The 24,785-nt window shown below is 44.9% G+C and overlaps 1 protein-coding gene across 8 annotated transcripts in view; it reads left to right on the top strand.

The window, feature by feature from the left end:
- The window catches only part of GRB10 (growth factor receptor bound protein 10), a 207,913-nt gene that overhangs the window by 89,434 nt on the left and 93,694 nt on the right, over positions 1-24,785 (top strand). For 6 of the 8 annotated variants that reach the window (XM_068550222.1, XM_068550223.1, XM_068550224.1 and 3 more), the window contains exon 4: positions 10,263-10,353. In XM_068550222.1, the coding sequence (XP_068406323.1) occupies positions 10,263-10,353 (91 nt within the window). Of the gene's footprint in view, positions 1-7,515; positions 7,628-10,262; positions 10,354-24,785 lie in introns of all 8 variants that reach the window. The other 2 variants (XM_068550230.1, XM_068550228.1) reach the window with 1 other exon arrangement.

Genomic DNA, 24,785 nt, shown 5'->3' with positions numbered 1-24,785 from the left:
TTCCATGGGTACTTGAGAAGATTGTGTATTCTGCTGCCTTCAGGTGGAATGTTCTGTATATATCTGTACAGGCCATGTATTCTAATGTATCTTTTAAGGCTAATGTTTCCTTATTGATTATCTGTCTGGAAGATCTTGCCATTGATGTAAGTGGGGTATTAAAGTCCCTACTATTATTGTATTGCTATCTATTTCTCCTTTTAGGTCTGGTAATATTTGCTTTATATAGTTAGGCACTCCTGTGTTGAGTGCATAGATATTTACAAATGTTATATCCTCTTGTTGGGTTGACCTCTTTATCATTATGTGATGCCTTTCTTTGTCTCTTATTGCAGTCTTTGTTTCCAGGTCTTTTGTCTCATATAAGTATAATTATTCCAGCTTTCTTTTGGTTTCCATTTGTATGAAATGTCTTTTTCCATCCCTTCACTTTCAGTCAGTGTGTGTTCTTATATGTGAATTAAGTCTCTTGTAGGCAGCCTGTAGATTGCTCTTATATTTTTATCCATTCAGCCACCCCATGTCTTCTGATAGGAGGGTTTAGTCCATTTATATTTAAATTAATTATTGATAGGTATGAATTTACCGCCATTTTTTTTTTCCGGGCTGTTTCTGTAGTTCCTCTCTGTTCTTTTCTTCTCTTCCTTTATGATTTATGACTTTCTTTAGTGCTTACATAATGCTTATATTCCTTTCTCTTTTTCTTTTGTATATTTTCTATATAGGTTTTTGCTTTGTGGTTACTGTGAGGCTTACATAAGTTACATCTATAACAGTCTATTTTAAGTTGATAAGAACTTAAGTTTGATCCCATTCTAAATAAACCTCAGCATTTTTACTCTCCCCCTCCACCACGTTTTATGTTTTTGATGTCATATTTTACATCTTTTTATCTTGTTATCCCTTAACTAATTATTTATAAGTGCCTAATTTGTATCTATACTATATAATTACCTTTCAGTGAGATTAATTATTATTTCATACGTTTTCTTGTCAACCCTACCCGAGCTCTTGGTCATCACTCAAACCTGTGTGCGTCTCTCGGGAGCCCATTGTATTTTTGATGTCTCCCAGCCATTGATGATGTACCACAACCTGTCAGTGTGTTTAAGGGGAGGATCTCAGCACCTCAATGAAGGCTGCTTGGAAGCCAGACCCTCAAGCATTAGCTTTTAAAAGTGTATAAATATATACAGTCGTGTGGGGCCCCAAAAGTAAGCCCCGTTGGACAGGCTATCTGGTGATGTCCCCTGGGTGGCTGTCACAAATACTGGGGCTCCATCTGCTCTCTGTGCAGTGCCCTAGGGTGCATCTTTGCACGAACCATCTCTCTGATTGCCAGAGTCTTGTGAATCCCAGGAATGCAGACCCTCTGGCCGCCAGAGCCAGGTAATCAGGTGGCATCCCCTGGGCAGCAACTGCTGAAACCAGGGCACCAGACCTGGAAACAGGGTACCTGTAGTATGTAAAGCTCCCCTCCAGGAGATGCTGGTGCTCTGGAGTGCAGCAGAGAGAGGTTGTGAAGATGGCACCGACCTCTGAGCTGGGCTCTTGGACGGATGAGTCCAAGCACGTGGGCCCTTCCAGATCACTGCAGTCCTGTGCATCTTGGGACATGAGCCCCTTTGGTTTTCAAAATTAGATGTTTTTTCAGGCTTGCCTCTCAGGTGCAGACCTTAAATGTTGAGGTACTGATGTGGGGTTTGAACCTTTGTTCCTTGGGAGAAGCTCCAGATTTCGAGTTTTCTCCCAGTTGTGGATCACTGGGCCAGGGGTGGGGTTTATGGCCAGATCGTGTCCCAGCCCCTCACTCCTGCCTTGATATGGTTTTCTTCTTGTTTGCCTGATGTGTGGGCATAACTCAGCCAGCTGTAGGCTTTTTAGGAACAGATTGTTCCCTGTGTAGCTGTAGGGTTAGTATGTCCGTAGGAACAGGTGAGTTCAGGATCTTCCTATGTCACCATCTTGAACTGGAATCTTCACATCCATTTTTAATAAAAATTAGTAATTGTCTGTGGCTCAGGGGAGGGTAAACATGAAATCTGGATCACACCTCCCCACCTATATATGTTTGAAAGTTCTACAGTAAGACATACATGCCGTTGACAGAAGCGGGCTTTGGGCCATTTAGTTGCTTATTCTTCACTAGGACAGCAGTCTCATAGCTTAGTGGATTTCCATTTTGATTTGTTTTACAGCTTTAACTGCACCTTGTGTGAAATGATAGAAGCCATGGCACTTGTATTTCCCATGTTGATTTTCAGAAGCGTTGGCCTGTTGTGCCTTAGCTGGGGGTCAGCAGTTTCTCCAGGCAGCAACGTCAGGGGGCAGGAGGGCTACCTGGTGGGAAAGGCCTGGGGGAGGCCCAAGAGCTGCCAGGAGCTGGAGCGGGGATCCCTTGTCATTATGTCTTTTCCCTGCTCGGCAGAGGGGCAGCTGTCGGTAGGGCTGGGGGGGCTGGGAGCCACTCTGGCTTTGTCTTAGCCGCTGCCTCGGGCTGCTGTCCTGGGACTGCCCGTTCCCCTACACCATTCTCATGCACTATTGGCTGGTTGGCTGGTTGGTTTTGGGTCCTGTAGTGTTTAAGTTTATTCGTGTTAGATTTCTGCTTGTAGATTCTGATTGAGCATTCTCGCAGGTCGAGGACGTTTCGGTTCCTCTCGTTCTGTTTTCTCTGGTGTCGATCTTTGTTCAACTTAGCAGGGTAACTAAGGGCACCTACTGTGTCTTTATTCAGGTCCCTGAGGGATTGTATACAGGCAGGTATGAGGGCAAATCCCTGGGACGCCCACTAGAGAGAGATCTTGTTTATGGACTTCTTGTCCCCATTGCTTACTGACCATCACTGAACAGCTGGTAGCTTTAGTCACTGGACAGATGCTTTGTTTACATCATTTTAATTTAATCATCCCAACCGACCTGTGAGGTCACCATTCTGCCCCAAGGAAGCACAGAGATGCAGGAAGTTGCCCAGTGTCACAGGACTAACCAGCAGGTGGGAAACTGGGATTTGATCCCAGAGTCTGTCCTTGCCTGTTCATTCCCATTTGTTACCCGGCAGATGCTGTGCTGACTCTTACACTCTGGTCTCATCAAATTCTCCTAGCTGCTCTCCGAGGCATAGGTGACCCCAGAACTGCTCATCTGCCCAGTGAACGTTTTCTGGTCCCTGGAGCAGTGTTCTTCTTGAGCATCTTGTACTGTTCCACAGCAGCTTAGGCCAGGGTTTATTAGACGTGAGTGCCAGCTGACAGTTGGCCTCTTGTCTTTTCTGCACCCAGGCTGCATTGTCAGGGTTTTTGCTGAAACACAGCTTGTTCTGCTGGCCTCCAGCAGGGGGTGGTGTGTCCCAGGACAGCGTTCCGAGGCCTTGCTTCCATCCTGGGGCCTCCACCTCCACCGCCTCCCTGAGAAGCAGTCGGCAGTGAGGCTGGGGTCGGGCTGGGGGTGGGAGGAGGGGACAGTGTGGATGGTGCTCTAGGGGAAGAGGGGTGCACCCTCCTAACTTCTCACTTTAATTGAAGCAAGGCAGCGGGGTGAGGGGTAAGTGACCACGGTCCTCTGGACTGTCACAGAAAGCTCCAGAAGGGGGTGCCTTTTGGGCTGGACCTGGAGGATGAGCAGATGGTGTGTATGGAGGGCAGAGAATATTCCAGACAGTGAGTGAGGACTCCACAAAGAGCAGGAGGGGGAGGCACACGACTGTGGCCCCTGGAATGTTCCCGTGAGTGAATCACCTAAGGTGAGGAGCTCAGACTCTAGCCCCATCCCCCAGTCAGGACTGAGCAGGGCCCTTGGGCATGGGAGTCTGCATTTCTCACCTGTTTCTCCAGGTGAGACTAGCGTGATGCTCCGGGAATGACAGGGAGGGTCCCTGTCGCCAGGCCCCGTGGAGTCCTGACCCCGGCTTGAGGCACTTTTTAGGTGTAAGCTTTAAACCTGCAGGTTCCCCCCCCGCAGCCCCTCCATGGGCAGAGGCCTCAGCAGTGGGCAGTGGGCGCTCCCGGGGGGCGAGGAGGACAGGTCCAGGGTGGGACTGGCGGGTCCAGAGGAGCTGGCCAGGTAGGTGCCCCAGCCTGGAGCCAGCTAGAGGCCCGGAGGAACAAGCCTGGGGGCATTCATGCGACCCCAGAAGTGGGGCTCGCTAAGGAACTTTCTAGAGGAATCGCACGGCCGTGCTGGAGAATCGGTCCACGTCTGGCCTCTCCTGCCTGCCCCTTCGCGCCCTGTGGCTCTCCCCTCACCAGCTCCCAGGGCTCAGAGAGGCTTGAACGAGATCACTTAGCACGAGGTCACCCTGCAGGAGGAAGGTGTCTAGGCCTTGCTCGCTTCCGACTTTGGAAAATGTTTCTAAAGCACAGGGGTTTGGGGATCCAGCACTAAATGGTGAAGTGACCCATGCCGCTTTAATGAAGGGGCTCCTAGCCTCCCACCTCTCCGAGGGGTAAACAGCATTATGACCAAGGATTGTGCTTTAGAGAAGCATCGTCGGCTAGTGGCCACCTTCAGAGAAGAACCCTCGCCTTCCTCTGCCGGCCCTGGGCCTCCTGCAGACAAGGAGGCTGTGTAGTGCTGGCCCTGGGCCCCGGCCTGGCCGCTCTGACCTCCTCACCCAAGAGGGAGGCCCACCAACCTGGGACGGGAGAACCCCCCCAGACAGACCAAACTAGCCCTGGAGGAGACCAGGCCAGCCCAGCGAGAAGACTTTACCCTCGTCCCAGTTTGTGTTACTGTGCGCTTCCTCTGCACTTGACCTTCCAGCACTGGTGGGGGAGTTTCTGTTCTATGCCACGGTGGTTAACTTCTCCGGCCCAGCTGCCTTCACGCTCTGGCTTTAGTTTACAAACACCATCATTTTCCATACTATTTCGTTTCTCTTGGCTTTGCAAGGTAATAGAATTCTTGTCTGAAGCGTCTATATGCTGACTTCTGCTCTTTCGATCTGGGAGTTTTATATATGAACAAATGAGGCAGTTGTCGAGATTTTGTTCTTACTGCTGTAATTTGTCAGGCAAGCCTGTCAGATTTCGAACGGTACTTTAGGTGTAGAGTTGCCAGATAAACTAGAACGTGCCCAGTTATATTCAGATAAACCACAACATTTTTTTAGGATAAGCCCCATGCAATATTTGGGACATACACCAGAAAAACTATTAGTTGTTTGTCTGAAATTCAAGTTTCACTGAACGTTCTGTATTTTTAGTTGCTAAATCTGGTCACACTATTTAGACAAAGTTGCCTTAAATTAGGTTAGAAGGTTACTTGTCTTCTGAACAGAGGTCTTGGTGGGGTCTGCTATGTACATCACTGAAAAGAGGTGTTCTCAGGAGGGCAGCGTGTTGCTGGGTGACTGGCTCTCAGAATGGCATGTGCACAGGAGACACCGAGGTGTTTGTTTACCTGTCGGGCCACGCCCAGCCCCAGAAACGCCTTGAGCAGGGCCTCGGGGCAGCTGGACCCCCAAACCCTTTGAAATATGTGGGGTATCACAGCGTCTTGGTTTATACTCTCGATGCTTGTGTGGTCTGATTTCAGTCAGATGGTCCACTCCCAACATTCGTGTTAGTAATGGGTAGTAATTACTTAAATATAAGGAAATATTCCAGATGAGAAGTTTAAATAATCTAAGCCAACTTTTGTTACCAAACGCAAGTCCGTGTGCCTGATGCACAGTGAGGCCAAACTATACTGAAATATTGGAGTTTGGAGCAGAGAAAGGTTTACTGCAGGGCCATGCAAGGAGGTGGGTGGCTTATGCCCCAAAAAACCCCGAACTACCCCGAAGGGTTTCAGCAAAGCATTTGTAAAGGCCAGGTGAGGGAGGGGCGTGGTGGTTGCTGCAGGCTTCTTGGTGTGGGAATCCTTTGTTCTTGCAGCTGTCCGCGTATGTCAGCTCACGATGTTCCTGTAAACCTTCAGCAAGACGAATGTTACTCTCTGTTCTGCAACTTTTTATTTCTATAGGAATGGAAAAGTGTTATACCCTTAAGGGTCAGAGCCTTGAGAATGGGCGCTATCCTGTATATTTCAGGCTCTCGGCAACATTCTTAACTGGAAGCAAAAGCAATAGAGGACAAAGGTTAAAGTAAAAGAAACAGATCCAATAGGGAGTCAGATTTGTTCTTCCGTATGACACTTTGACGCTACTTGTTTAGAAGAAAGTGGCTGAGGAGCTCATGTAAAAGCAGCAAAGGGGGAAACATATGCTGATGATAAACGTGTCCAGCAGCCGTGAGCATGGGAACCTGGGAGCTAGCCCAGGAAGGAGCAGGTCTGTGGCACCAACGAGGACCACAGACCCCTGTGTGCATGGATTGTAACGTGTGACGTGAAAGTGACCTTCCAGACCAGGCACGAGGGATGATTGGGTGATAAATGGGCCTGCGTGGGCTGGTCAGTTTTTAGTCTCACCTCTTCCTGCCCTCCAAAATAGATGGCAGAGGGATGAGAGAGAATGCACCCAGTCGGGGAAGAAACCAGGACAACATGTAAATGGACGCTTCAAGCGTAAAATAATGAGCCCAAAAGAAAAGTTCAGTAAACTTGACTGCATTGACTTAAACTCTGAGAATCAAAAAATATAATTAAATCTCAAACAAGGTGGGAAAAGTATTTGCTACAAAGAGGACCAAACTTTGTTTCTTAGCACAAAAAGAGCTCATCCTGGAAGATTAAGAAACAGACCGACGTTTCTGGGGAGTCCAGGACCTCAGGGCTGGTGCCCTCCCAGCCGTCCTGCAGGCGTTTTGCAGCCCATTTGACAGATTTGCCAACTGACTCAGCGAGTCCAGACGCTGGTCCCAAACCCTCAGCTGGGTGATGGGGGCTAAGGTTCCTTCACAGAGGCTCGATTGGGAGCACTTGCACTGGTCCAGCTGGCCTGTCAAAAAAAGGATAGTCCAAAAGGAGAAACACAAAGGCCTGATAAGCATATGAAAAAAATGTCCAACTTCAGTATTTAAGACCTGCTTGTGAAAACCACAGGATTAGGCCACTGCCTGCCTCTGGGACTGGCAAGATAAAAATTCCAAAACAGTCACCGTCGCAGTGTTGGCTGCCTGGGATGTTGGGAAGTGGGCAGGTCTCTATTTCAGGTGGAAGGGTAAGCTGGGTGAAGGAGAGCTTGACAGTGTGTGTCTAGACTCAAAAAAAAAAAAAAGCACATAACTTTTGACCTAGTCCTTCTACCTCTGGGGATCCTAAGCAAATAATCAGAAATGTGTACAAGGTTTTATGCACAGAGGTATTTGTTTGATTGTATTTATGTTACCTGAAGTTTGCAAATGACTGAAAGTGTTCCTGAGAGTAGTTTAGAATCTGAAAAAATGATATTTACCAAGGTTTTAAAATAACCTCTTGTGACGTAAATTGGGGAAAAAACACAAAATTGTTTACACCATGTGATTTCCGCAGTGTCCAGCTATGCATAGTAAAGGTGCAAAGTCCAGGAGAATGCTACCTTACCCTGCTGTCATGGGATTTAGGCTAATTTTTGTATCTGCTTTGTATTTCCAGAAATTTATATGGGCGGTTTTAAGATTTGGAAAAGAAGGAAAAAATATTTCTCTCCGATGGTAAAGAGCCAATTGGATGGAGAAACACTGGGCTGCGGAGGTGCTGAAAATAGGTGGGGTGACCCCGGACGGGGAGACTGCTGAATCGCCTAGGCTGGGGGGACCACCCTGTTCTCTGACCTTGACCGCCCGGCTCCACCTTCAGCACCTTGCGGGCGGGGGAGGGGGGCAGTCTTAGTGGCATCACTCTTGCCTCCCAGACACCATGTTCTCCAAACTAATCCCTCTCCTCTCTCCCAATCAAAACCTTACTTTCTTAACAAACTGTACGTTCGCCAGTACGGTATTAATGAAAGAAATCGTGTTACACAGCTACTTAATGGGGTATGCTAGAATTATGAAGGGGCTGATGGGGAATGTTTGTTGCCATGGAAAATTTCAGAAAGCTACGTTAAAATATTAACAGGAGGTGTCATGATTGTGATTCCATTTTTTATCAGAATCATTTGTAACCCCCATGTGATTCAAATATAACATATACGCTATCCATAAATAATTCAAACATTGCATCTGTACACACTCTCTGTGTGTGCATTTTTTTTTTTTTTTCTCTGAAAGAACAGCCCAAAAACTGCTGGTAGGATAACATCCTTGAGTGAGAGAAGAGAGGTTCATTTTCATTTTTGTCTTTATACTTTTCTTTAGCATCTAGATTTTCCTAACTAGCAAGCATTATGTCTGTGATTAAAAAAGCCAAAAGAGAGCTATTCCTTTTGAAGGGGGAGAGCAGAGAGAGAGAAGCACGTGAAAATCTCTCCCCTACCAGAGGTCTTTGTTCAGTTTTCCTAGGTTTTCTGGAGGAAGGTGTGAAGGCGGCTGTGCTTCCCGGGTAGCAAGCATCTTCTCTCCCTTCTGGACTCTATCCGGGCTGCTCCCCACTCTGCCCTCCCTCTCTTGGGAGTGACCCCAGCGGAGTGTGGACCAGACCCACACCTGTGGGCACACAGTGGAGTTATCACCCATCCTCTGCCACACCCGGGCAGGCCAGGGCTCTGGATGCAGAAGCCACTGGCCGGGGGGTGGGGGGAGCATTCAGGCCATAAAGTGTCCTGTCAGAATAATGTGCTTTTTTGGAGTTTCTTGTGTGAGTAGCTTGGGCTGGAAGGCACTTGGGTTCTGGAGCCCAGCTGCCTGGGGTCCAGTCCCAGGGCTGCCCCTAACCACGGGGTGATAGTGGGTGGACGCTCCTTCCATGCCTCAGCTTCCTCATCTATGAAATGGGAGTTCGGCTGGCAGCATAAGCTCCACGCCATGCCGGCACCCATGGGGGGGTGGGGGGCACTTTCCATGTGCGGAGCTTTGTGGTACCAGGATGCTGAAGGTAGCTACTTGTACTTGTGTCAATTTTTATTAATATTAATAGATTTTCCACACAGATCTTATACTTTCTGACACAGTTCTAAAACCTTTCCAATTACAGAGGCAATACATGTGCATTTATAAAAATTACAAAAGCTTCTTAAATCTGCCAGAGAAATCTGTCATCTCTGCAGCCCAAGTTAATCACCGCTAATACTTTATTTTAAGTATGTAAATATTTTACAGGCCCATTTTCTTTGTCCATGTTTTAATGTATCTTTCATTGGCTTGATTATAATCCCGTGAAGATGTTTTTCTGGAGTTGTGGGCTTGGTTTTAATGTTGCTGTTTTAACTTTTGCCGAAAATTTTTCTCCTCACCTGAGGTCTAAAAAATGCCACTGAATATACACACTACTATGTATAAAATAGATAACCAACAAAGACCTACTGTATAGCACAGGGAACTCTACTCAGTATTCTGTAATAACCTACAAGGGGAAAGAATCTGAAAAATAATGAATGTATGTATATATATAACTGAATCACTGTGCTGTATACCTGAAACTAACACAACATTGTAAATCAACTAGACTCCAATAAAATTAGAAAAAAAAAATACTGAAATAGAAACAAAATACAATAGAGAGGATCAAAAAAGCTAAAAGATTATTCTTTGAAAATATCAATAAAATGTATTTCCCACTAATCAGTGAAACAAATCAAGAACGATCCCACCAACAACCAGTAACAGGAAAATTATGGTGACATCTCTTCAGATAGTAAAATAAAATCAGAGGATGTTATGAATAATATGCCAATAAATTTGGAACTTTAGATTCGACAAATGCCTATAAAAATACAACTTATTAAAACTGATGTAGGAAAAAATTTTAATCTGAATAAATCTATACTATTAGGAAAATTTCTTTCTGCAGTGCCACTGAGCTCCGGATGCTCTGTGGAGGGTCCAATTATAAAACAGTCGCTGGGCATTTCCTTCCCAGGTAACAGACCGCCTAGGGCTTGATCACCAGTAATTGTTACAGGAGATTGCCTGTGCTCCATGGAATACTAATTCTTTACATTCATGGCTTAAACCCTGCAGTTGACAGTAGTTCTTCTTGAATTGCTATTCAGGGAAAGCAATTTAAGCCAAAAACAAAGAGTAACTTTTTCTTCCAACTCCCTAGCCAGCAGGCTGTCCCTTTTTGTGATTAACTTTCCTTTTACAGCGTTATTTTAAACAACTGTCGTTTAAAACTAAAAAAGTAAATAAATTGAAAAAGTAAGAAATGGGGGGAGAAAGAAAAGAAATGCTGGGGGTGGTGGATGTGACCCGTGTGAAGTGCTTCTTTTGACCAGAGCCTTTCCGCACCTGTCTCTCCAGGGCCAGGTGGAGCAGACATCTCCTCGCCGTCCTGGAGATCTGGCAGGACCTGGCTTCCCAGCGCCGCCCGACCGGCTGGCGAATCACCAAGGTAAGGACGGAGTCACAAAAGCGCCCGGACAGAGATGCCCTGACTCTCACTACAGCTTTGCAGCGATGCTAGGCTTTGTATTCTAAGAAACTATTCTTGGCTCTGATACAAAAAGATGCTGATCTTAGCTCTTCTTTTCCCCTTTAAGGAAAATAAATTCTATAAAAGAGAAATACTTGGTTATGACATCTTCATATAGTTTCTTTCAATGAACCAACTTCAGTGACCAAAACTTCCAGATAGATTTCATGTGAATTTTCCCAGGATTCAACTTCAAGGCAGCCTTAGAGGCCCCTCCATGGTGGGGCCCTCTTGATTTTGGCATTTTTATTTGCACTTAAGCTAGTTTTGCGTGTAGGTACTCTTGGCAGTTCTCTACTTTCCTAGGCTTCCTTCTGTTCCTTCTGGTTAGTTTCTGATGGGATCACCATGGGGAAGAAGGGAATGTCTTAAATGGTTACAAGGTCTGGTAACTTAGGTCTAATAAACCCAAGCTTTGATGTAGGACAGGGCTTAGGAAGAGAATTGGGACCGGAAAAGCACACATGGCTGGTGGTTGAGATTATTAGAGAGTTTAAGTATCAGAAATTGTAGGGTTTAGAGCTGGTAGGAATTAGAATAATCAGATTTTCTTAATTGCCTAAGGAGAAAGAGGATGACATTTAGCAAAAATGAAGTCTGGGAGCTGGCCATGAAGTCAAAAGGATGTTTTCTCAAGCATCAGAAGATTTATAAAAGCTGTCGGGATTTCCTGTGTCAAGCATAATTTTAGGGTGCCCTTTTAGAAAACTCTCACACAAGGTGATGCGAGAGGAGTACCATTTTGATCACGTCGGCTTTGAAACTCAGGGAAATCTTAACTTATTACATCTCACTGGTTACAGTGAGTGACCTGGGGTTTGCGTGTCTCAGCAGCTGCGGCTGGGCCTGGGGGAGTGAGCGGACGTGACTCCAGGCTGAACTCAGCTCCCCAGACAGTTCAGGCTTTTAAGCCATCATGACATTGACCACCTTTCCCTCCAGTCTTCAGTAATTCTGCACACATGGCACATAAAACGGGAAAATCAAAAGGACTCAGCCTGGCTCAGACACAGGACGGAGATGCCCCCAGAGCAGTGAGCAGTGCTGACACCCGTGCCCAACAGGCTGCAGGTCCCAAAGCCACCACCGACGGCAGCGGTTCAGGTCCCAGGGAATAGTAGGGGCCAAGCTCCTGCAGCTCGCTGGGAGCTGGGGTGGGGCACGCCCCCTCCTGAAAGACCCTGGAAAACAGTGCATGTGGACCTACGGCCAGGCAGCTGGCATGGCCCCGCAGCACTGCAGCCTTCCCTGAGGAGGTCCCTGAGCGTCCCAATACCCCAGCACACGGGAGGGTGGGCAGGGGACGCACAAGCACAGCCCAGCCCAGGTGCCACTGCACGCCGGTGTTCCCAGCATGGGAAGCAGTCTGCTACTAGGCAGTGCAGCTCCTAGGATCGAGAGATTGCCCCTTTACACGTGCAGATAAGTGTGTTTGTAATGCCCTGGAGATGAAAGCAAGAATAACATCCACTAGAGAGGACAAGAAACTGTGAAACACAATGGGAAGAAATGAAGCAAGAACGGGGTGTGTGAGAGAGAGTCCCTGAGAAATTTTGGAAATGAGATGAATAGCCATTGGCATTTCCAAAATGCTGGATTTGGTCTAAAGAGAATGGATGAGCTGGAATCACCTCCCTCTAGCCCAGAGAGTCCTGGGAAAACGTGAACGGGCCATTGGACACGGTCATTTAGACACGCTTGAGGACAGGAGAGTGGAGGGAATGGGGGTGGGGTTTGAAGAGATGCTGGCCAAGAACGGGCCAGAAATGAGGAAACAGAGCCCCCCAACCGCACTCAGAGAACTAAGAGGAAAAATGAAGGTTCATCCACATCTAAAAGCATTTAGCATTATTCCAGAAAATGGAAGACAAGAGAAAATCGAAAGGGAAACAGCAGATTTCACAACCCAGGAATGGCCATTGGATGGATGGCCGACTTGGGCCCAGGAGGAGCCAGAAGACAATGCAGGAGATTTTTAAGGTGTTGAGGGAAAAAGAACTGTCCGTCTAAAATTTTATACCAACATCTTGTGAAAGCAAAACAAAGCTTTCAGATGAAGGCTGAGGCAATTTATTACTGGCAGTCCTCACTAAAAGAATGATTAAAAGTTTTACTTCCAGAAGAAGAAATGTGGGTGGTGAGGAAGGCCTGGAGCATGAAAAGAGTAACGGCCGAGAAGGAAATGCTGTGTCATAAGTTGAATTCTATGTGAATTGTTAAAACTAGGTTAAACTAAAACTTTGGTTAATTAGCCATTGGGAATGAGTGTTAAACGTGTGATGGAATCATAATAAGACCCTAGTTAGGATAAAAGGAATGTAAAATGACTTGAGACTACATTAGAAAAAAAGATAGTTACGTATTTTAAAATATTAGGTGCAACTAAAATATTGACTGTAATTACTCAAAGAATATGTGTATAATCTGTAGTTTCTAACCTAGCAGAAAAAAATATAAGGGAATCTACAGTTTATAAAAACAACCCACATCAAGCAGAAAAGGACGAAAAGCCAGATGTGAACAAAAAAGGATGTCAAACAGAAAATATAAAATACAAGGAGTATTATTTATATATAATTATAGTAGTGTTATAGTATTATTTGTATATAATACTTCTAGGATATCTCTAACAGTATTAGCAGGTTCAAATTAGTAGAAATACGTAGAACCCTGCACCCAACAGACAAACACTTGATTCTTCTCTAAAATCTGTATAACTTTTAAAAAAGTTGACCATATATGGAAAGTTGAACTGAATTGTAAGCAATCTGTTTCATGCATGCCACGGTCTTTGACCCAGTGTGATTAAATCAGAAGTCAACAGAAAAAGTTCAAAAGAAAATATGTAAACATATTGTGGAAACATTACAATACCTCCTTACTTCACTCATGGTTAGAGAGGAAATCACAATGAAAATATCAGTCGTTTAGAACTGAATGAAAAAGGCATGTACTACAGCTTGGAAATTATAAAATGCTGCAAAATGGTATTCAAGACTAAATTTCTAATCTTTAAAAGGAGGAAAAATTGAAATTAGAAGAATGAAAATTGAATAACTCTAAGGAATGTAGAAGGAAGTCATTATAAAAGTTAAGATCAGAAATCATTGAAACGATGAAGAAAATATCAATAGACAGAAACAGAACTAAAGCCAGTGTTTCCTAAAATCTACCAAAATCACAGACCCTCTTGAGGAAGAAGGACGTGCAAGAAAATCATACGAGGAGCAGGTCGGAGATAAAAAAGTATCGTAAAATGAGAAAACCGTGAACAACTTTATGCCAATAAATGTGAACGTATGAGGGAAATGGATAATTAATGTATTGCAGAAATATACAGACAAAATTGCAACACCAAATCCTGGAGAGACTATGCAGCAACAGGAACTCTCATCATTGCTGGTGGGGCTACAAAATGGTGCAGCCACTTTGGAAGACGGTTTGATAGTTTCTTACAAAACTAACCATCCTCTTACCATATGAGACAGCCATTCATGTTCCTTGGTATTTGCTCAAATGAGTTGAAAATTTATGTCCACCTGAAATCTTGCACACAGATATTTATAGCAGCTTCAATCATAATTGCCAAAAGGTGGAAGTGACCAAGATGTCCTTCAGTAGGTGATGGGTAAATAAACTGTGGTGCAATATTATTCAGTGTTAAAGAGAAATGAGCTATCAAGCCATGACAAGACACAGAAAATCTTAAATGCATATTACTAAGTAAAAGAACCAGTTTGAAAAGGCTACATACTGTATGATTCCAACTATAATGACATTCTGGAAAAGGGAAAACTATGGAGACAGAGGCAACAGTGGGGGAAGATGAATAGGCAGAACAGAGAGGATTTTAGGGCAGTGAAAACACTGTGTGTGATGTTAGAATGCTCGATATCACTATGGATACATTTGTCCAAACCCATGGAATGTACCAAGGTTCACCAAAGGTGAACCCTGAAGTCCGCTGTGGACTTTGTGTGATTATGATGTGTCAGTGTTGGTTCATCCTTGGTAAAAAAAAAATGTACCATTCTAGTGAGTGATGGTGCTCATGGGCGGCTATGCATATGTAGGGAGTACGGGATAAATGGGAAACTCTGCATCCCCCTCTCAATTTTGTTGTATACCTAAAACTGCTCTAAAAAAAATAAAGTCTTAAAAAAAAAACAAAAACAAAAACCTGATTGCATCTGAAAGGAGAAATAGCCTAGAGATTACCGAAGAAAACCGAGAATTTGGTTTCTTCTGTGCTGTGTGAATTAAACATTATGTGACCTGATGGAAAATATAGCTCTGTGAGTACAGACAGCACTCAAAAGTTGTAGGTGGAGAATCCTGAAGGAATAAAGAAGAATAGTTGAAAGAGAGAAACAAAACATAGTTGACGCTTGGAGGAATATAAAATTTTAATAAAGATCTGGCAGAATGGAGTCAGAAAATAATACCTCCTCAGAGATGCTCAGGGAATTCTGCAAATGAGTGTCACAGAGCCTTCAAAAAACAAATAATTTCTCTTTTTATGCCAGTGGCTAGAGAGAGAGAGAAGAGCTCTCCCACTCATTTTATAACGTTCTGTAGTTTTGTAAGAGACAGTCCAAGAAATCCAAGTACGGGCCTATTTCACATTTTAACATACAACCAAAAAGTCTGTGGAAAGCATTGAGCAATCACGTTTAACAGTTTATCTTAAATAAAACACAGAACAAACAAATGTTATGACCAAATTGGATTTATTATAATAATGCAAGGATGCTTTCCCATCATTAGACTATGAACACATTTAACACATGAAAAGATTAAAGGAAAGAAAATGGTCATCGTACCGGAGACAGTTATTTAATACAGTTCTCCACTCACATAATACAAAACAAACAGTAACAACCAAACTCCTACTAAACCAGTACAGATCTTTCTTGACTTACATCCCTATAAACTGATTGCAATTTGATAATATCGTTAAGTCAAAAATGCATTTAATACACCTAACTCACTATAGCTTAGCCTTGCCCACCTTAAATGTTTTCAGAACAGTTTCATTAGCCTACAGTTGGGCGAAATCTAACACAAACCTATTTTACAATAAAGTGTCGACACTCTCACATAATTTATTGAATGCTGTACTGAAGTGACAGGCAGAATGGTTGTCTGGGTCCAGACTGGTTGTAAGTGTATCAGTGGTTTACCCTCGTGAGCTGGGCGCTGAGGCTCCCTGCCCAGCGTCACGAGAAGGGGTCGGACAGCATGTCACTAACCCGGGAAATGATCAAAATGCAGAATTCGAAGTACGATTTCTACTGAATGCGATTCACGTTCTCACCATGTTAAAGTCGAAAAATCGTAAGTGGAAGTACCATTAAGTCAGGGACTGTCTGTAGTAAAAAGAAACCTCTGTAACCTGTTTAAAGTCTGTTTGTCGAAGATATACAGCACCCAGCATCCATGGTGGAGAAATATTAGAGTCATGTCCGTGAAAGTCAGGAATGGCACAGAAAGGCCTGCTGTCACAAGAGGTCTTCACCAGTGTCATAAAACAAACACAGAACCAGAAGTGCAAACACCAAAAGGAAGAAATGGAATTGGTGCCTCTTTGCAAATGATATTATCTTACAGAAAAACCCGAACGAACTTTTTGGCCAGCCCAATAGTATCCAAATAGAAAATCCATTTAAAATAAATGAGTTCTTCAAGCTGGTAGATAGGTGAGATCAACAGATAAAATGTAAAAATACCTTGTGCAACGGTAGAAAACAATCAGGAAGTGTAATGCAAATAGAAATCCCACTTACATAATTACAAAAATGATAAGGTATCTAGAAATAAATTCAACTAGATTACTTGACATTCCAAGATGTTTTTAAGGGACATAAAAAAGACCTATATAAGTGGAGAGTTATCCCACGATCACAAATGAGAAGACTTAAATAGTGAAGATGTTACGTCTTCCCAAGTTTATCTTTAAATTGAATGCAGTTGCAAGCAAGTTTTGAAGCGTTTGGTGTGACCTGATAGATGGTTCCTACCTCTAATACAGACATGTGAAAACTCCATAACAGCAAAGACAAATTTGAAGATGAGCAAAGCACATGTAGGCAGGAAAGGGTGATTTGCACCATCAGGTAGCAAGGCTGCTTATGAGGCATCACAGTTAGGAAAGCATGTTATTGATTCAAGGATAGACAAATAGACATCCCATAGAGACCCAGACAGTTACGGAAACTCAGTACAGCACAGAGAAGCTGTGGTAGAGCCCTGAGGACAGGGGGCCCATGACTCCTCCAGGGGTGGTGGACATGGGGGATGGGGGGCAAACTGGATCCCTACCATGTATGACCCACAGCCATCGATTCCAGGGGGCAAACTGGATCCCTACCATGTATGATCCACAGCCATCGATTCCAGGGGGCAAACTGGATCCCTACCATGTATGATCCACAGCCATCGATTCTAGCAAGCAAACTGGATCCCTACCATGTATGATCCACAACCATCAATTTCAGGGGCAAACTGGATCCCTACCATATGTGATCCACAACCATCAATTTCAGGAGTGACTGACTAAAAGTGGAAAACAAAATGTTTTTTATTTTGTCTAATAATAAGAATTAGTGATTTCAAGATCTGTGAGTCTGTTTCTATTTTGTGAATAAGCTCATTTGTATCATTTTTTATTAGATTCCACATATAAGTAATATCATATGACATTTGTCTTTCTCTGTCTGACTTGCTTCACTTAGTATGATCATCTCTAGGTCCATCCATGTTGCTGCAAATGGCATGATTTCATCCTTTTTCATGGCTGAGTAATATTCCATTGTATATACGTACCACATCTTGTTTATCCATTCATCTATCGATGGACATTTACACAGATCTTGAAATCAAACTTATGGTTACCAAAGGGGAAAAGTGGGGGGAAGTGATAAATTAGGAGGTTGGGATTGACATATACACACTACTATATATAAAATAGATAACTGATAAGGAGCTACTGTATAGCACAGGGAACTCTACTCAATATTCTCTAATAACCTATATGGGAAAAGCATCTGAAAAAGAATGGAAATATGTATGTGTATAACTGAATCACTGTACTGTACACCAGAAACTAACACAACATTGTAAATCAACTATACTCCAATAAAAATTTAAAAAAAAAGAAGAAGAATTAATGAGTAGTGAGAATCTTCATACACTCAGGCTGAGAAAAGACTTCCTAAGTAAGACTTAGCACAACCATAAAGGAAAGATGTTTGAGTCCATAACACACAGATTGCCGTACAAACCTAACAGACAGCATCTAAAACACTGAAAGGCACACTTTGGCCCGGGAAAAATATTTGCAGTGCGTATAACGTGCAAAGTATTAGTATCCTTAGTTTACTGTAACAAATCCTATACCTGAGAGAAACAATCGAATAGAAAAACTGGCAAAGAGCAGGAGCAGGCAGTTTGCAAAAGAGGCCAGCATGCTGTGTTTGTATGTGAGGCTGCACGGCCATTTCCCATGGAAACGTGGAAGCGGCTGGTCTGGGGCTGGAGGGAGCCTGTGCTCCCAGGTCTGTGACGTGGGGCAGAAAAGCGCAGGTCTCTCGCTCTCTTTCAAGTGCATCCAGGTGCCGCACGCTCAGCCTTCCTTTGGCACCCCTGCGGCCCCGCGTGTCCCTGTGCCTGTTTGTGTGCGCTGGCTGGGCTTCACAGCATCCAGCTGTGCAGCACAGAGGCCGGTGCCCTCCCGGTGCGGTGGCTCTGCCCCCTCCCAAGCCGGGGTCTGCACAGCCTGCAGGAGCCTGCAGCCTGTCCTGCCCGGGGTGAAGGGGGCCCTCCTGCATCCCTGAGCCATCCCTCCTCTCCTGACCCACCTCCGCGCCGGAAGTTCTTCCTAACGAGACAGCTTGGGATACGGGACAGCACTTGACAGGGACAGAGCGCTGTTCTTTCTTGCTTCCTTAATCTTGAACGCATCCAGGTGCTCCAACTCTAGGCCTTAGGTGTCTGTGAGGTGTTTGATCTGGTCCTTTGCAAGGGACCTGATGTTTAGAATAAAAGATCTGCCATGACTTTCCTTGACCTGTTCCTTCTCTCTGGCAAAGAGGATTTAATGCCCTGGTTTCTGTTAGCTCATTCCTAACCTAAGCAGCTTATTTTTGTGTGACGGTTGTTAAAAATGCTTCAGACATTTCCTAGCAGCAAGCTGCAAAAGGGATGTGTCTTCTTTGGAAAGTGGGAGGCTTTGCAATAGCTGGAATTAATTACTCTTGACAGTATTTAAAAAATATATTTTTTTATGAGGGTAAAATATATATAACATAAAATTTACCATTTTAACCATTTTTAAGTGTGTTTCAATAGCATTCAGTACATTCACAGTGTTGTGCAATTCTCACCACTATCTATTTGAAAAATGTTTTATCATCCCAAACAGAAACTCTGTACCCATTAAGCAAGAATTCCCCCAGCTCCTGGTAACCTCTCTTCTACTCTCTTCTTTCTCTGTGAGTTTGCCTTTTTCTAGGTACCTCGTGTGCGTGGACTCATACAATATTTGTCCTTTTGTGCCTGGCTTGGTTTACTTAGTATAGTGTTTTGAAAGTTCATCTTGGTTGTAGCATGTATGAGAGTTTCATTCTTTTGATAGCTGAATTATATTTTGTTGTCTGTAAACTACATTTGTTTATCACTTTATCTGTCAGTCTACCCTAGGTCTGCCTTCACCTTTTGGCTGTTGTGACTAATGCTGCAAGGAACATGGGTCTGCAAATATCTGTTTGAGTCTCTGCTCTCAGTTCCTCTGGGCATATACTTAGGAGTGGAATTGCTTAATAGTATGGGAATTCTATGTTCAGCTTTTTCTTGATAATATTTTTTGAGATGTGAGGTTTCAGAGAATTGTGGTTTTTGGAAGTTCGGCCTTTTCTCATTTTAAACAACTTGCATCTGATTGTCATTCTTGCTCAGCACTGAAGCTGAGTGGTCCAGCCCTGTCCTGCTCCACTCAGCAGACCACAGCTGAGCAGAGATGCCCCGAGGAGTGGAGAGGTTTGAAATCCACGTAGGAAAGTCACTGCACATGAGCTGGGACTGTGTTTTCTTTGGAGACGGGGCCGTGTGTGCACACAGCCAGGCCTCCTGAGATGTGATCAAAGCATCGCCCACGATCCCTGGTATTGTGAACTCCAGAAACGGAGTCAGTCCCCAGTTCAGAAGGAGACTCGGAAATCCAGCAACTCGGCTCCCTGAATCGAGGGATGCCTTCTGGTCCCCAGCCTCCCGTGGTCCTGTCACCCCGTCACAGATCTTTTCTGCTTTGGTTGCTTCTCTTGGTTTTCTTTAGACCAAAAGTTTTGGTTATTAGGCTGCAGTTTTAATGTGCACAACTGTATTTGGTGGAGTGCTTTTTTTTCCCCCTAGGAACAGTGTAAGCGTAGAAGAAAGATGTGGAGCCAAGACCATTTCAGAAACCCCAGTATCGCATGGAAGACTCTGTTTGCCGAGTAGAGAAGACCAAAATTAGAAAAGAATGTCATTTGCTGGAGATGGTAAAATAGATGCAAAAAGATGGTCTTGTTTTCGATGTTCCCCTTCAGGGAGCTGATCCGACGTCACCAGATGCTGGGGGCGGCCAGGCTTGGGGCTGCTGTTCTACCTCTTGATTCATCTTGCCCTGTGACAGCAGGCAAGTTAGTAACCAGCGTGCAGTATAGATTATTCGTTTGTATACACGGATCTTGCATGATTATTGTGAAGATCAATAGTAGTGATGATGATGGTACCTTGGAGTCCTGTGCTAGAAATCCTCCTGCAAGTCTGATGTTTTCATCTAGTCGTCAAAGCTCCAGATAGGGAAACCGGGGCAGGAGAGGGTCAGTGCTTGCCTGGAAATCACAGAGAGGTCATACGGTGGTGAAATTGGAATCAAAGCCAAGTCTCTCCACCTTCACGTTCCCCATCTCGAAGGTTCTGCTATAGGGCCTTGTCCATAGTTGGATTTTATAGATATTTGTTTAACGGATTTCTGAACTCACATGCCATATATATACCTGTGGGTTCCAGAAAGGGCCTGAGATCCTGCCTCTACCTTCCATGGGTTTGGATGATTCCAGGCGAGCAAAGACAAGACCAGTTAGCGGAGCCCTTCCCTTCTCGTGGTGCCCCTGATTAGGTGTCAGGAACATTTGGATGAGGGGGTGATGCATGAGAGAGTATAGGTCAGCCGAGAAGATGAGGTTGCTTTCTTTAAAATTATTTAAAAAAATTTTTTTAATAGCCAGAGTAAAATAAAATGTATTCTTTAATGGAGGTATAGTTGATTTACAATGTTGTGTTCATGTAACATGAGGTTGCTTTTGAACCGAGCTTGCGTCCTGGTTCATGGATACCCTCTCATCCAGTTCACCCTTTACTGTATGATGGAGAACATCTCCAGTGCTTTACTCACCACACACACACACACACACGTAACTTTTATTTTCTTACTATCATTTCCTTATAGTGAAACTAGCCTGTCTTCCAAAGATAATGTTCAGAAAGAAATGCTCGACAAAATCCTGAATCGTAATGAATGTCAGCCTCTGGTTGGATGTTGATGCCAGAGCTGATGTAGTTTTGATTTCTTTTACCCCTTCCCTGTGCCTAAACACCTTTGACTGGGTTAAGATGCAAAAAAAAGCCCTTAAGGATGCTTCTGCAGCATCCTTTCAAGTGATGATATTATAGCCCATCAGAAAGGTGTCGTGTCCTCTGTTTCTTCCATGTTTACCTGACTTCCCTGTTATAAAAACAGGTTCTTCACCTGTTAAGAACTTGTGTGTCACATTTTAACTCACCGAATGCACTTAATTATCCTGAGGTGGGCACTGTTATTATCCCATATTTACAGGGAAGGAAATTGAGGCACAGGCATTCGCAAAGTCGCCCAGATCACACCCCAGAGGAGTGGCGGAGCTGGGCCCGAACCCGGCTGGGCCGGGGGCTCTGGCATCTGCGCTTCTCACCACCTTGCTGCTCTGCCTCAGGGTTCCTCCTCCATCCTTAACAGAGTCCATGCATATTTTCCTTTCTTTTTGACTCCTCACATTTTTCAGGTCCTCAAACTGAGATTTTGTTGGCTGTAGGGACTGGAGTTTCCTTGTTCTTGAAAGCAGCCAAGTGGGTAGGATCCCACGGTCACCACCCCCCATCCTGGATGGTGGTCTCCTTTCCGTTACACTTCTTCCATCCTTCCACTGGGACAATCATTCGTCTCCATAAGGAAGAGGTAACAGAAAGGCATCAAGGCGCCGGCTCTCACTCTGTCTTTCCCAGGGTCAGGCAAGCGGCGGACCTCGCCCTTCCTGGTTCTCACTTGGAGCAGAATTGAAACACCCGCTGTCATCCTGTGTAATTTCTCAAGTCTCGGCTGTTCTGGGCCTTCGCTTCCCTGATGCTCTGACAGCTCACGTCACTCTTGCCTGTTTCCTTTGAGCGGATAATTGGGCTCCATTCATGTTTCTTGTTTTCTCTGGCTGTCAGGACGCCCGCCCTCCACGAGAGGCTTTATCCCCACAATGCCTTCTGTTCTTCTGGGGCCTTTGCTTTTCATGCTCTTCGCTGTAGTTGTGCTGTTTCTTTCATTCATTTCATTCATTCAGCAAATATCTGTTGTTTGTCCAGGCCACACCAGGCATGGGGCCCAGGCCCTAGGGATGCAACAGGAAGCAGTGGGTCCTTTTTAATTTATTGGTCACAGAACATATGGACCTTTTCGTCCAAGGAAGTATAAATCCCTTTTAGAAGTGACGGGGCACAACTTAGATATAATTCCTTCATTATTAAGATCCGTGATGAATGAATATCTTTAGATTGCTCTTAGGTAGGAAACTAGAATATCCTAGCTCCTGAAATCTAACAATATACGTCTTCCTTTCTATTACACTTTATCTAAATTACTTTATTTTTTTAACTGCAATTAACCAGCCATTTCAGGTAAAAAAAAAAAATTTTTTTGGAATGAGTATTTTTCTTTTATAATTGTAAGGTCTATCCCCCAAGGGAGATCTCAAGCTAGAGATTTTCCATAAGGAAAAGTAACCCTCCGATCTTCAGGACGCAATGTACTGCTGCCTTCAGAAGTTCTTCAGCAAGGTTACAGCATCACTTGTTCACGTGTCTAATATTTGCTAATATTCTATACCCCGCTGTGCGTTAGTCTGTCTCCAGGAAGGCCCTCGAAGATCTCAGCTCCTTACCTGGGGGCAGGCCCTGCAGGTACATGACTAGTTGACCCTTTCGGAGATCCTGGGAGGAGCAGGTGCTTCCGCAGAATGAAGTAACCGGGCGCCGGCCCCGGAGCCGGGAGCCTGCCTTGTGGTTCCCACCGCCCTTTGCTGCTCCCTTAGAACTGGGCCCCTGCCAGGGGCGGGTAGCCAACACTTGCTCAACCCTGGGCCTCGTTCTGACTGAGAGAGACTTTAATAACAGTCCTGACCTTTTCAGGAGCGGGGGGCAGGGACGAGAGGAGATGGGGGCACAGGTTGTTAATCCTTCCACCTCCAAGGGTACCTTTGAGATATATTTTGAAAAATAATCCCAGTGGACTCCATCTACTTGTGTGTCAGATGGCTGAAAGCACCTTTGCGTCACGAATGCTTCCTGTTTGGGGGGCTCAGTGTAGTGAACCCCAGGGGCTGCCGACACAAGGCCAGCTAGAGGTCTGCATCGTAGGGAGATGGTTTCTACCTTCCTTGCAGCTAATGGACTAACTCTCAGTGACACCGGTTGCTGTGTTTTCTCACTGATCGTCCCCTCTGGCTCTGTACTGTGTGGCTGCCGGTGCCTGCATGTCCTGAATGGGGACAGAATCCTTCTGTGGTCCCTGCGACCTTGGGGATGGCCAGGTGGGCCTGACGTGGTCAGGGAGGCTCACAGGGACGGGCAGAGGCCTGGCCTGCCAGGTGATGCTTCCTGCAGGAGGCCCCTGGGCCTCAGACGGTCCTCCATCCCTGCTGGAATTAGAACCTCTGGCATGTATTCATCTGGTGGCCCGGGTGTGACTTACCCGGTGGGCCTTTTTCCAGGGAACTAACAGACGGGGGACTCAGCAGCCCCAAGAGAGTTTGGGAACTCTGCCTGGCTGTCTGACCTTCTGGAAAATTCTACAGCTTGATTTATGGAGGCTGGTGACTCCATTTTCCGCATACTCAGCTGACATTTACTGACCACCTACTGTGTGCCAGCTGTGAAGTTAGGTAGGGAGGAAAAGGCACAAGAACGTGCCAGGTCCAGCCTCTGGAAACTCAAGGTTAGTGACAAAGAATGATGTGTACATCGGAAATTAAACTAAAACTAAAGTTTAGTGAGAAAAACTGAAGAAAGTTAAAATGATAATGTACCAGGGAAGCAGGATGTCCACCCTTGGGGTTGGCTTTGACCTCCGTCTTCATCTTGGGAGAGCTGAGTCACCCTATGTCTTGGCTTTTTTATCTGAAATCTTACAAATGCCTACTTGGCTGGTTTGGTAGGAAGATTAGAAACTGCTTGACCTACAAGATATGCCTGGCATAAGCCCTGGTGCCAGAACTGGTAGCTACTGTGTGTCTTCATCATTAATAAATGCAATGTTACGTATGTAGAGAGAGAGTGAAAATCAAAGCCCTCTCTCATGGATCCAGCATGTGCAACCTCTCCCTCTGGGCTTGCTCCTTCAGAGTTCATGTCCATCGAGGCCCAAATTCTGAGAAAGACTGTCCTGAGTTTTCCTTCTGCTGGGGTGTTATTCAGAAGGTTCCGCTTATATGTGTACTGTTATTTCTCTTGGTTGACAAACCATTTTCATAAGAATCATAAGCCCTTGCTTAGGAACTCTGTTCATTCCTTGACCCGACTCCAGAGATTTGGATGCAGAATGAATCCAAGTGAGTCCCAGGAACCTGTTTTCACAAGCGAGCCTCCCAGGGGTTCCTGCTCATCAGACAGATTCCAGAGGGATGGATTTCCATCATCCCAGACCTGCCGGCCCCCTCCTGAACGTTGCATCTTTCCACTTAAGCCCTATTTCCATCACATCCTGCAAAGACAGCGCCTCTCTCCTGGGCATTGCAGTTCCGGGAGATGTGCCATTTCTTGGAATTGCCTGGTACGTTCTCCTGGAAGGAGTTTCCCCATCCTGATGCCTGAGAAATTGGGCTCTTCGTAGAGCTGAGTGCCCTCTGCTTGACCGTCTTGCCTTACATAACAGAGATCTTGTTGTAAAGTCCTCGTCTTCTGACAGGTAGTGAGCACAGCCGTCCTGGGAGAGTGTCTGTCCTCTAGGATACTTTTCTGGCTTGGGCAGTTCATTAACTCTACCAAGGCTGTTTCCATCTGAGGACACAAAG

The sequence above is a fragment of the Eschrichtius robustus genome, chromosome 8 (genome assembly GCF_028021215.1).
Source record: "Eschrichtius robustus isolate mEscRob2 chromosome 8, mEscRob2.pri, whole genome shotgun sequence".
Classification (NCBI taxonomy): Eukaryota; Metazoa; Chordata; class Mammalia; order Artiodactyla; family Eschrichtiidae; genus Eschrichtius; species Eschrichtius robustus.
This window is presented reverse-complemented; position numbering and strand designations above follow the sequence as displayed.